General features: G+C 32.5%; 1 protein-coding gene across 1 annotated transcript; it reads right to left on the reverse strand.

Moving 5' to 3' along the window:
• Positions 1 to 272: 272 nt before the first annotated feature.
• Positions 273 to 13098, reverse strand: LOC143059873 (fibroblast growth factor receptor 4-like). Its single transcript, XM_076233441.1, has 3 exons — positions 11704 to 13098; positions 3959 to 4208; positions 273 to 2719 (listed from the first exon to the last, which is right to left on the reverse strand). The coding sequence occupies exons 1-3, from the start codon at positions 11706 to 11708 to the stop codon at positions 2666 to 2668; spliced, it is 309 nt and encodes a 102-aa protein (XP_076089556.1). The 5' UTR covers positions 11709 to 13098; the 3' UTR covers positions 273 to 2665.
• Positions 13099 to 14204: the final 1106 nt, after the last annotated feature.

Consider the following 14204-nt stretch of genomic DNA (forward strand, 5'->3'; position numbering starts at 1 on the left):
TTGATTGTCCCTTTGGTGTCTTTCGTCCCTCTTTTATAATGTAATTTGAAAAAAAATATACCTCATATGGTCCGGCCCGTTAAAAACCAAATGAGTATTATACTCATATGGTCCGACCATACGCGTATGGTCGGACCATATGAGTATACGCATATGGTCATGACCATACACGTATGGTCAAAATACTCATATGGTCCGGAATATATATAATGAACGCATTTCTAACCCTTTTGAAACCATAAAGCACATGCATATGTATAAAGAAAATTGCAAAAGATTTATATTTTTTTTATTAGATACTATAATCAATAACAGATAAGAATAACAATACATTAAATCATTCGAAAACTGTTCATCTCAAAATGTTTAAATGTTCAATAAATGTTCAATACTGTTCAATCACACAATTGACCACTGAGCGTTTTTCAGCTCTATTGTTGCTTATCTATTCTCTATATGAGCAATCTCATATTTGATTATTGTTTTTACATATTTTAATTCCAGTGAAATATAATTTAATTAGAGCCGGCTAAATAGCAAATTTGCTATTTTGCCGCTGCCAGTCAAATAGCCACTGCCTTTTTTTTTACTATACATTCAATTTTTACTTGAGATCAACAATGTTAATTTTAGAACTGTATTTTCTTCAATTTAAGAACCTTGCTAAACTGCAAAAAAGATATGTTTTAGGAAAACAAAGTTCTCAATCACAACTTCGAAGATATTTATAAATATCTTGATCTTGGACTACTTGGTATTTTTTGCAATTTATTTTAATCTTTATATGATAATGTACTCCAAAGGTTAGTTTTATTTATAGACGAGATTAAAAAATGCAGAAGAATATAAGCTCTCTAAATATAAAAATGCTGTATATTATATTCCCATGAAGCATTTAAAATAAGAAAAGCAAAACCTGAACCTCGTTGGCATTTTGACTGTCCCTCTGGTATCTTTCGTCCCTCTTTTTTAGATATCCATGATTTATCCTTATTCTGTACATGGGATTTGAAAACTGACATGTATTCTTTTAACTTGCGAAAACCAAGAAAATGCTTATTTGGGCCCTTTTTGGCCCCTAATTCCTAAACTGTTGGGACCAAAACTTACAAAAACAATCCAAACCTTTCTTTTATGGTCATAAACCTAGTGTTTAAATTGCATAGATTTCTATTTACTTAAACTAAAGTTATAGTGCGAAAACCAAAAGTATTCGGACGACGACGACGACAACGCCAACCTGATACCAATATACGACCAAAAAATTAAAATTTTTGCGGTCGTATAAAAAAGTTAAAGCACTTTACCCATCTTGGTCGTTGGGTCCAAACAACCTTAGGTAATTCCCTATCATTTGTACTTATTGTTGACAAAGCTGTGCCGTAGGGAATTTTTGATAAATTAAAGTTGGAAGGTGGTAACACTACCCAAACTTTAAACCTTATAAAACCTTACCCACCTTGGTCCCATCATTTGAACTAAGTGTGGACAAAACCTTTCCCGATGGGATTTTTTTTTATGCATTGCAGAATAAAGGAGGTTGTTTCACCCTACCATAACTTTGGAACTCAACTAAAATAGTCCCACCTTTTACCACCTAAGGATTCGGGTCAAAGCAACCTTAGGCAATTGGCTATTATTGGTACCGTGTGTGGATAAAAGCTTAGCATAAGGTTGTCTTAAACACATTTCATTTACCAAAAACTTCTCATTTCCTCTTGCTAAACTGCATCTGCTATGCTTCTTTAATATGTACACATGTATGAATTTAAATGAAAATTTAATTCACTTATTTTCATTCTTCTAAATAATCAAAATTTGTACATTTGTATTCATTGAAATGTATACTAAAGTAATTCAACAGTATAACCAAAATCATATATAAAATAGTGTATAATGTTGCAAAGCATGAGCCAATAAAAAACAGTATTGTGCCTGCACAATTTCTACTTTCAGAATGATAAAACAGAAAAAACTATATTGACAATCCTGTGTATTGTTAGCTTAATTTTGTTGTAAAATTTAATATAGAAAATGTGGAAAAATGATGCAAATTTTACAGATCATAACTATAAAAGAACATTTTTGCTGTAAAATTAGTCAGTTGGCATTTCAACAACCAGGAGTATAGTTTCGTCATTTGATCGAAATAATTTGTTTAATACTCCCGGACAGTTCGCTGATTTGAATTTCATTATTTCTCAAAAGATCACAATTTGAAGTTCGTTCGTCGTCATTTGAACGCATTTTCGTCACAATTAATATAAATTGTCATCAAAAAACTTTGGACATTTCCATTTAAAAAATGACTTGAAATAAGTTCCTGTACTTTACATGATTAAACATATTTATCCTTGTCAACACAAATCACAAAAAAAAAAATCACAGACACTGGATTTCTAATAGTATTTCTTTGTCTTTGGTGTCAATGAGGTTGCACAGGTTGAACATTAGAGCAACAAAAACTTTTTTTTTGTTCACTATAGCACTTGTTGTAAAAACATGAGATTGAATAAGATGCATGGTTGTCTTCTTTGAACAATTAAGTCAAGTATAATTCAATATGTGGAAGACGATCTAGATGATTGAGATAATGAAACAACCACTGCCTATTAGTATAAAACACAGTTGTCAGTGAATGCCTCGTACATGAGAGAGACTATGATCATGATGATATGATGGGATGTATACTGTTACAATCATCTAGATTTGGATATTCCTGAAATGAAAAAAAAATATATTTGAAGAAGTATTGCAACTTTAGTTATAGCTAAAAATGGCAAAGTTTACTTAAAACTACTAATTAATAAGCAGGTTGTCTGATTCATTTGAAAATGTCAGGGCAGACAGATCTTGTCCTGATTAACAATATTACTCCATGTCAGATTTGATGTAAATGCTTTGGTTTCAGAGATATAAGCCAAATCTACATTTTACCCTTATGTTCTATTTTTAGCTATGGAGGCCATTTTGGTTATATCTTTTAAACACTTTACTCCAATGATGATTGTGGCCAAGTTTGGTTAAGTTTGGCCCAGTAGTTTCAGAGATTTTTGTAAAAGTTCAGGCTAGGTGAGCTAAAAATAGCCAAATAATTTTGATGAGAGAAACCTGTGTTCAAAACCCATAACAATAAGTTTGTTTCACTTTTTTGTCATAATTCAATAAGATGTATCACCTCAAAGATTAAATGAACCTGTCAAAACGTGGAAGTCGTCAAGTTAAAGTTAAAATAATTTGGAATTTTCTTGTTTCATAAATAATAAAAAAAACAAAAATCTTCCTTTTGGATAACAAATAGTTATCAAAGGTACCAGGATTATAATTAAGTACGCCAGACGCGCGTTTCGTCTACATAACACTCATCAGTGATGCTCATATTAAAATATTTATAAAGCCAAACAAGTACAAAGTTGAATAGCATTGAGGATCCAAAATTCCATTATTGATATTCAAACAGGAATGCATGACAACTGATGAATTCCAGGAAGACAACTATGAGGATCTGTTTGTGAAATGACAATATAATGTTGTCTTTGTCTGTAGACAAAACTTGGATGAGGATACCATACATTTTTTGTTTATAACCGTTGAGTAATTAAATTTCAAGGATAACAAATTTAAGAAATGATGACAAAATAGCATACCACTCATATTGTTAGAAATGTGAAAGATATTTTTTTTTACATATTTGTGGTCTTGAAAGATATTTTTTACTTTTTTTTCCTACCGACCAACCTGACTTTTTAATGTGAAAAATATGTAAACCAGCAAAATTGAAAAACCCTGGCCTAACAGAAAATACATACAAAATTACACTGACATTTGTATAATATAGACATATATTTGAGAACAAGATTTATAAAGTAAATATCAAACTTTAAATGAATTTATAAAAAAAACCATTTTGACTATTTATTTTTTCTGATAATTCCATAATTATAGAATAAATACTTACTTCACTTCTGTTGTCCATAGAGGTCAACATTTTATTAAAATCAATAACAAGGTTATTGAAAGATGGTCGCCCTGATGGATTCTCATGCCAACAGGACTGCATCGTTTTATTAATTATTTCTGAAGCATATGGAGGTCTGCCCATTCTATGACCTTCTTTTAAAAGTTCAAATAATCTTTCCACAGGTACAGATGGATAAGGATTCCCTCCGAGTGTAAATATCTCCCACAACAATACTCCATAGGACCAACTATGAAAAAAAGATTAAAATTGTAAAGAACAAGGATTAATATATTTATGAATAAATTTAAATTACTTAGTGAATCAAAATATGCTTTTATTTCAACCATCTTTGCAATTTATTTTTACTTGAAGCAAGGTCCTACAAAAATCAGTCATCATAAAGTATCTGTAAGGCCTTTTTTGGGGGAAAATATTACTGCTGTAGAACCTGTGATATAAATTCGTTAAGGTGGTACCCAACACTTTAACTCAAATTAATTTGGCTCCTTTAATTTTCTTAAAATGTTGACAAAGTATTTACTTTGACCCTTTGACAAAAATATAAAAATTTCAAAAAGTTTGAACCAACCGTTTGATCAGAAAAAATTACACTGGTTATATAGCAGTTTGACAAACACTTATTTTGATCATTGAGAAGCTTAATACTCCCTTATGATGCCCCTCATGGGGGGGTCCTAGTAATCACATAATCACCATTTTTTTGCCAATATAATCACATAATCATTAAATATTTGCTTATCGTTAGTAATCAAATAATCATAAACTAAAAATACAGTCCTAGGTAATCAAATAATCATGAAATATTTGGCTTAATAATCAAATAATCATTAAAAAAACGGCCAAGTAATCACATAATCAAAAACCCCATGAGGGCCCTCCCTTATGAACACAACGTCATTAAAACGTTCTGCTGATTTTACAGAGTTATCTCCCTGTAGTGTTAGGTACCATCTTAAGATGATATACAGGCATACATGTCAAGTGACATGATATTCGCGTGTAATACACGCTTTTTTAACAGTTTACACACGAGGATTTTGTCACTTGCGTGCATTGTACAGTACAATATGAAACAAGTTGAATTAAACTATAGTAGCAGTCTTTTGACCTTTGTTTTCGTAAGACTTAATTTCCAGAACATCTACATCATGTTTCTTATAAATGCTAACACAAATTCTTTATAGAATATGGAATCATTTTACTGTTTGTTCAAATCTTTCAGTATTTTAAGCTATAAAATAAAATCCTCTGTTCAAAACAGTTCTCTTTTTTATGTTTTTATTAATATCCAATAATGGCACTTTTCCCTAGTTAATTAAGATTGGAGTTGAGTGCACCTACACAAGGGTGCAATCAACATTTTTTTTCTCTATGACATCATATTTTAGGGACTATGCATGAGTGACCCTTAGTGGTGGAAGGATTAATAAAGATACTTGTATAAAACTAGATATCACTGAAATCAGAATGATCCCTAGTTTATAATGAAATAAAAAAAAAGCGACTTTTAATATATTAAAATAATTTCATCCAAAGAACATTGGGAGGGGGGGGGGGCTTAAAAAAAACTGAAATCAGGTCATGCACACACCTATGAAGACCTGATTGATGTCTTTTGGGGTATTGGTGGCAGAGTGCTCTATAGTAGTCAAAAAAATAACAAACCAGATGCCCCGCAGGGCGCAGCTGTATACTACCGCAGAGTCAAACCTTGAAAAGTTGGCGCAAGTATGGACACAACATAAAAGCTTGGTACAGCTCTGAATTTGGATTGTGATTAAATAGTTGACACAATATAGGTTTCTGACACGAATGAATGTGGTCTATGAACTTAAACATAAAAACTTAAAAATTTCAAATTGGACATTTAAAAACCAATTATGCCCAAATTGGCACCTCAATCAACCAGATGCTCCGAAGGGGGCAGCTTTATACGACAGCAGAGGTTGAACCCTGAACGGTTGGGGCAAGTATGGACACAACATAAAAGCTTGATACAGCTCTGAATTTGGATTGTGATTAAATAAATATAAATAGTTGACACAATATAGGTTTCTGACACAGAATGAATGTGGTCTAACAACTCAAACATAAAAACTTAAAAATTTCAAATTGGACATTTAAAAACCTATTATGGTCCAATATCCAAAATCTAAATATATGGTTAGATTCAGCATATCATAAAACCCCAAGAATTAAATCTTTGATGAAACCAAATCATGTTCAATTTTAGATCCCTTTAATTAGACCTCAATGTGGACCAATTTGATAACCAGGTCCAAATATTAACCAGATGCTCCGCAGGGCGCAGCTTTATACGACCGCATAGGTTGAACCCTGAACGGTCGGGGTAAGTATGGACACAACATTTAAGCTGGATTCAGCTCTAAATTTGGATTGTGATTAAATAGTTGACACAGCATAGGTTTTGGACACAGAATGAATGTAGTCTAATGAACTTAAAATAATTTTTTTGTCTTTGAGCAATCACTATGCTGTTGAATATTAATCCTCTCAAAAAAATGGTTGAAGAAATTTTCTTTTTATTTATGAAATCTGAAATGAGAAAAATTAACCCCCCCCCCCCCCCCACCACCATTTTTTTTTCACATCCCCCTTTCCCTTTTTTCAAAACTGATCTCAATTCAAATTTCTAATGGAGTTTGAAACAATAACTACTCATTTAAATACATCATAAAATATTAAAATGTAACAAAAAGTGCTTGTTATCACTGAATGGTAAAGAGTGTTTTAATTTATCAGTTGGTAGTAAAAGTGAATATACATTGTGCATTGTATAAAACAATGATTTAAGTTGATTCAACTACTATTCTGGACAAAGAAAGATAACTCCAATCAATTGAAAATTTCTTGCTATTGCACAATATTGTGCAATTAGATATTTCTTGCTATTGCGCAATACTGTGCAATTGAAAATATTTGCTATTGCACAATACTGTGCAATTGAAGATTTCTTGCTATTGCACAATACTGTGCAATTGAACATTTTTTGCTATTGCACAATACTGTGCAATTGAAGATTTCTTGCTATTGCTGAATACTGTGCAATTGAAAATTTCTTGCTATTGCACAATACTTAATATAATAATTTTGGATCCTGATTTGAACCAACTTGTAAACTGGGCCCATAATCAAAAATCTATGTACATGATTAAATTCAGCATATCAAAAAAGCCAAAGAATTCAATTTTTATTAAAATCAAACTTAGTTTAATTTTGGACCCTTTGGTATTTAATGTAGACCAATTTGAAAACGGGACTAAAAATTAAGAATCTACATACACAGTTAGATTTGGCATATCAAAGAACCCCAATTATTCAATTTTTGATGAAATCAAACAAAGTTTTATTTTGGACCCCGATTTAAACCAACTTGAAAACTGGGCCAATAATCAAAAATCTAAGTACATTTTTAGATTCAGCATATCAAAGAACCCCAAGGATTCAATTTTTGTTAAAATCAAACTAAGTTTAATTTTGGACCCTTTGGACCTTAATGTAGACCAATTGGAAAACGGGACCAAAAATTAAGAATCTACATACACAGTTAGATCAGGCATATCAAAGAACCCCAATTATTCAATTTTTGATGAAATCAAACAAAGTTCAATTTTGGACCCTTTGGGCCCCTTATTCCTAAAAACCTGTTGGGACCAAAACTCCCAAAATCAAACCCAACCTTCCTTTTATGGTCATAAACCTTGTGTTTAAATTTCAAAGATTTCTATTTACTTATACTAAAGTTATGGTGCGAAAACCAAGAATAATGCTTACTTGGGCCCCTTTTTGGCCCCTTATTCCTAATCTGTTCAGACCTCAACTCCCAAAATCAATCCCAACCTTTCTTTTGTGGTCATAAACCTTGTGTTTAAATTTCATTGATTTCTATTCACTTATACTAAAGTTATTGTGCGAAAACCAAGAATAATGCTTATTTGGGCCCTTTTTTGGCCCCTAATTCCTAAAATTTTGGGACCAAAACTCCCAAAATCAATCTCAACCTTCCTTTTTTGGTCATAAACCTTGTGTCAAAATTTCATAGATTTCTATTTACTGAAACTAAAGTTATAGTGCGAAAACCAAGAAAATGCTTATTTGGGCCCTTTTTGGCCCCTAATTCCTAAAATTTTGGGACCAAAACTCCCAAAATCAATCTCAACCTTCCTTTTGTGGTTATAAACGTTGTTTTAAAATTTCATAGATTTCTATTCACTTTTAGTAAAGTTAGAGTGCGAAAACTAAAAGTATTCGGACGACGACGACGACGACGCAGGACGACGACGCCAACGTGATAGCAATATACGGTCGTATAAAAATCTAAATACATGGTTAGATTCAGCATATTGAAGAACCCCATACATTCAATTTTTGTTGAAATCAAACAAAGTTTAATTTTTGACCCTTTGGTCAAAGGCTGTTCCAATAGATAAACCATCTAACATCATAGTACTATCTTACTACACCATAAAAAAACAATTATACCAAGGATGTTTCAATAGATAAACCATCTTACATCATATAATTATATTACTACACCATAAAAACCAATTATACCAAGCATGTTTCAATAGATATACCATAAAAAATCGTAGTACTATCTCACTAAACAATAAAAACCAATTATACCAAGCATGTTCCAATAGATAGACCATCTAACATCATAGTACTATCTTACTACACAATAAAAAGTAATTATACCAAGCAGGTTTTAATAGATAGACCATCTAACATCATAGTACTATCTTACTACACCATAAAAACCAATTATACCAAGGATGTTTCAATAGATAGCCCATCTTACATTATAGTACTATCTTACTACACAATAAAAACCAATTATACCAAGGATGTTTCAATAGATAAACCATCTAACATCATATAATTATATTACTACACCATAAAAACCAAATATACCAAACATGTTTCAATAGATAGACCATCTTACATGATAGTACAATCTTACTAAACAATAAAATCCAAATATACCAAGCATGTTTCAATAGATATACCATATAAAATCGTAGTACTATCGCGCTACACAAAAAAAAAACCAATTACATCAAGCATGGTTCAATAGATAGCCCATCTAACATTAAAGTACTATCTTACTACACCACAAGAGTGCACACACTGAAATGTCTCGCCTTCTTTACTAATTCCTGATACTATCTTGATAGACCTAAATATAAAGCTTTATTACAACTGTCACATAAACTCAACATTAACCAAGAAAAGGAAACATTTATCAATCAACCATGAAAATGAGGCCAAGGTCAGATGAACCATGCCAGGCAGACATGTACAGCTAACAATTTTTCAATACAACAAATATAGTTGACTTATTGCTTATAAATAAAGAAAAACAGACCACAACACACAAACACTTAAAACTTAGCAATGGACCGTGAAAATGAGGTCAAAGTCAAATTAAACCAGCCTAACCAACATAAAGATCATAAAATATGTCCATACACCAAATATAGTTGACCTAATGCATAAAGTATTAGAAAAATAGACCAAAACTAAAAACTTAACTTTGACCACTGAACCATTAAAAAAAAGGTCAAGGTCAGATGACACCTGTCAGCTAGACATCTACACCTTACAATCATTCCATACACCAATTATAGTAGACCTATTGCATATAGTATAAGAAAAACAGAGCAAAACACAAAAACTTAACTATAACCACTGAACCATGAAAAAATGAGGTCAAGGTCAGATGACACCTGTCAGCTAGACATGTACACCTTACAATCATTCCATACACCAATTATAGTAGACCTATTGCATATAGTATAAGAAAAACAGACCAAAACACAAAAACTTAACTATAACCACTGAACCATGAAAATGAGGTCAAGGTCAGATGACACCTGTCAGCTAGACATGTACACCTTACAATCATCCATACACCAATTATAGTAGACCTATTGCATATAGTATAAGAAAAACAGACCAAAACACAAAAACTTAACTATAACCACTGAACCATGAAAATGAGGTCAAGGTCAGATGACACCTGCCAGTTGGACATGTACACCTTACAGTCCTTCCATACACCGAATATACTAGACCTATTGCTTATAGTATTGAAAACGGGACCAAAAATTAAGAATCTACATACACAGTTAGATTTGGCATATCAAAGAACCCCAATTATTCAATTTTTGATGAAATCAAACAAAGTTTAATTTTGGACCCTTTGGGCCCTTTATTCCTAAACTGTTGGGACCAAAACTCCCAAAATCAATACCAACCTTCTTTTTATGGTCATAAACCTTATGTTTAAATTTCATAAATTTCTATTTATAAATACTAAAGTTATGGTGCAAAAACCAAGAAAAATGCTTATTTGGGTCCCTTTTTGGCCCCTAATTTCTAAACTGTTGGGACCTTAACTCCCAAAATCAATACCAACCTTCCTTTTATGGTCATACACATTGTGTTTAAATTTCATTGATTTCTATTTACTTATACTAAAGTTATTGTGCGAAAACCAAGAATAATGCTTATTTGGGCCCTTTTTTGGCCCCTAATTTCTGAACTGTTGGTACCAAAACTCCCAAAATCAATCCCAACCTTTCTTTTGTGGTCATAAACCTTGTATCAACATTTCATAGATTTCTATTTACTTAAACTAAAGTTATAGTGCGAAAACCAAGAAAATGCTTATTTGGGCCCTTTTTGGCCCCTAATTCCTAAAATATTGGGACCAAAACTGCCAAAATCAATCCCAACCTTCCTTTTGTGGTCATAAACCTTGTGTTAAAATTTCATAGATTTCTATTTACTTTTAGTAAAGTAAGAGTGCGAAAACTAAAAGTATTCGGACGACGACGACGACGACGACGACGACGACGCAGACGACGACGCCAACGTGATAGCAATATACGACGAAATTTTTTTCAAATTTTGCGGTCGTATAAAAATTTTAAAAAATCTTGATTTATTAAAACAGGGGACAATATTAGAAATTTCATCTAACATTTTGATCCTAGTTTTATTAATTTCTGAACATGTTATGATAAAATGAAATTCATCTTCCACCTCTTTATGGCATAAAGGACATATTCTATTTTCTAAAGCTGTTTTGTTGTATCTACCGCGATCAACAGCCAACATACTATAATTACTTATTCCTATTTTAGCATAATTTTTTGTAACATTTTTATCTAAATTCAATATAAGGTACTTTTCTAGTTCATACTTTACTTTAAATTTTCTGTAGGTTCTTAGTTTATTTCCATTTATTGAATTATCATCATTAAAGAGACAATTTCTCCAAAATATAATGTAAATTCCATTGAGCTTCTTCACGACGGCTAAAAGTAATCGTTTTTTTAGAGAAGAACCTACTACCACTTCATCAACAGACCACAGCTCACGTGGGGCTCTTGCTTCGTGGCTTATTCTACTATGCACACTAACAATTTGAAACAAAAGGGTTCTCATTTTATAATGAAGTTTGATGTCTTAATAGCTATTGTAGAATGAAGAACAGCAATCGAAAGGTAGTTAAACATTAATGTATGCTAGAAGATATGTTTCAGGTATTTGTCGAACCTGGGACACATGTCGTAGAAAGCTCGCTACAAGGATAGGGCGGCGACTTCGGTGGCGGCGTTATCTACCTGCCTAAAAGCTTTATATTTTAGAAAGTGGAAGACCTGGAAGCTTCATACTTTGTATATAGATACCTCATGTTACGAAGTTCCCGTCTGTCACATGTCCATTGTCCTTGGCCTCATTTTTATGGTTGTGTGACGACTTGAAAATAGTTAAGATTTTTTTTTAATGTTAATTTCTCTCCTATTAAGAGTACTAGTAATATGAGTTATATGATAACTATATTTGGTATGTGCGTACCTTGCAAGATCCTCATGCCCGTCAGACAGATTTCACTTGACCTCAACCTCATTTTTTGATCAGGGAACAAGGTTAAGTTTTGGTGGTCAAGTCCATATCTTAGATACTCTAAGAAATAGGTCTTGTATATTCGGTGTATGGAAGGACTGTCAGGTGTACATGCCCAACTGACAGGTGTTATCTGACCTTGACCTCATTTTCTTGGTTTAATGGTTATAATTAAGTTTTTGTGTTTTGGTCTGTTTTTCTTAATCTGTTTGCAATAGGTTTACTATATTTGATGTATGGAATGATTGTAAGGTGTACATGTCTAGCTGGCAGGTGTCAATTGGCCTTGAACTCATTTTCATGGTTCAGTGGTTACAGTTAAGTGTTTTGAGTTTTGGTCTTTTTTTCTATTACTATATGCAATAGGTCAACGGATTTGGCTATACTTCTTGGACCTTTTGGATTATAGCTCTTCATCTTTTATATAAGCTTTTGATTTCAAATATTTTGGCCACGAGCATCACTGAAGAGACATGTTTTGTCGAAATGCGCATCTGGTGCAAGAAAATTGGTACCGTTAATATTATTATTTGTTGTATGCAAATATATCATTATGTATTTGTCATTATCGCTATTTTGTGCATTTTGCCTTTGATCTTTTTTTGTGATAATTTTTCAGTTCGTGCTACTTGCTTGAGAAGGAAAATTATAGCTAAAAACTAAGCAGGCACGTGGCGTTGCTAGAATAGCTATAAACAGATTATCATTGGTCATCTCAACTCGATTGCCTTTCTCGATTTCGCCGTCCCGGTTCAAGCGAGAAAATCAATCTCGTTGAGATGATCAACGATATTCTAAATAAAGTCTCGCAGGTTTAATTGACTTTGATCTCATTTTCACGGTTCATTGCTCAGGTTAATTTTTTGTGTTTTGGTCAATTTTTCTTAAACTATAAGCAATAGGTCAACAATACTTGTTGTATAGAAGAATTATAAGCTCCAATTTGATTTCATTCAACAAATTAATTCATGACCTGCATGTATACGCTTAGAACACGGCAACGTAACAAATGGTGAATATTTATCATCCGTGTAATTTGGTCATAAGGATATTTGCAAACTTTCAACGGATTGCCAATGAGACAACTATTCACAAAAGACCAAAATGACACAGACATTATCAACTATAGGTCACCGTACGTAAGAGTTCATAAAATACAAATATTCCGCGTGGAACACCTCCTTTTGCTTCCTTTATTTTCACCCTTTGGATGGGACCTTCAAATTTAATTTTGCTTTCTAACCGATAAATGCATATACAAATCATGATGCATTTTTTATGTGTACTTTAAGGGCCCTTGATTGGAACAATATTCTTCTTTTTTTCTATCATAGAAATTACAATAAAACTTTCCAACAGGCTGTGTCTACTTAACGTTAACATTAATTGGTACTCGTTTCCCCTGATACATGTTAGACTGAGTCCTTTCGCCTGTAGAGTCTGTTCATCAGAAGTTCACAAAACTGTCAACGTTGCTATTACAAAAGGAGTGATTACATTAATTCAAAATCCATGACCCAAAATTTTTTACAAATGTAGTTTATGTCATAAAACATGAAGAAACAAATTTGGGAAGGGTATAAAAATATAGCAAGTAACACACTGTTCACACTAGCAATATTGACTAAGGTGATCAGACACCACTCTTCATATGTTGTCTTAGGTTAACTCTGCTCACCTTGAACACATATTGACAATGTTTACCTCTGGTCCAGTTACAATGATTCTTTGATCAAATAACACACTCATTTATGTTGGTAACCTCTGGTCACCTCGTACATATATTCATTATGTTGACCTCTGGTCACCTTACTATAATGCTCACATAACACAATCGTTCACTTTGGTTACTTCTGGTCACCAAACACATTCATTGACGTTTTTTACCTCTGGTCGCCCTAAACCGCTATTCATATATTAACTTCGGTTCATGTTTGTAGATAATATCAGTCAGTACTTGAGGTACAGTTAATGTGTACGTCAAAAAAACAAAGCATTTTCAAAGTTTTAATGGTTGCATACAATTCAGTACTCACGAGCGTTGGATGTTTGTAGATCATATTGGTCAATGCTTTAGGTACAGTTCATGTGTATGTCAAGAAGGCTGGGGATTTTGAAAGTTTTAATGGTTGCATACATTAGTACTCACAAGGGTTGTATGTTTGTAGATAATATCGGTCAGTACTTGAGGTACAGTTTATGTGTACGTCCACCAGACATAGCATTTTAAAATTTTTATGGTTGCACAACTTAGTATTCACTACGATTGGATACTTATAGATTA

The sequence above is a fragment of the Mytilus galloprovincialis genome, unplaced genomic scaffold, assembly GCF_965363235.1.
Source record: "Mytilus galloprovincialis unplaced genomic scaffold, xbMytGall1.hap1.1 HAP1_SCAFFOLD_31, whole genome shotgun sequence".
NCBI lineage: Eukaryota > Metazoa > Mollusca > Bivalvia > Mytilida > Mytilidae > Mytilus > Mytilus galloprovincialis.

Bases quoted from the DNA above. Each gene is read 5' to 3' on its own strand.
- LOC143059873 (XM_076233441.1), bottom strand. The intron at 2,720-3,958 runs GTAAGTATTTAT...TTTTCATTTCAG, and splicing joins CTATGGACAACAGAAGTGAA to GAATATCCAAATCTAGATGA.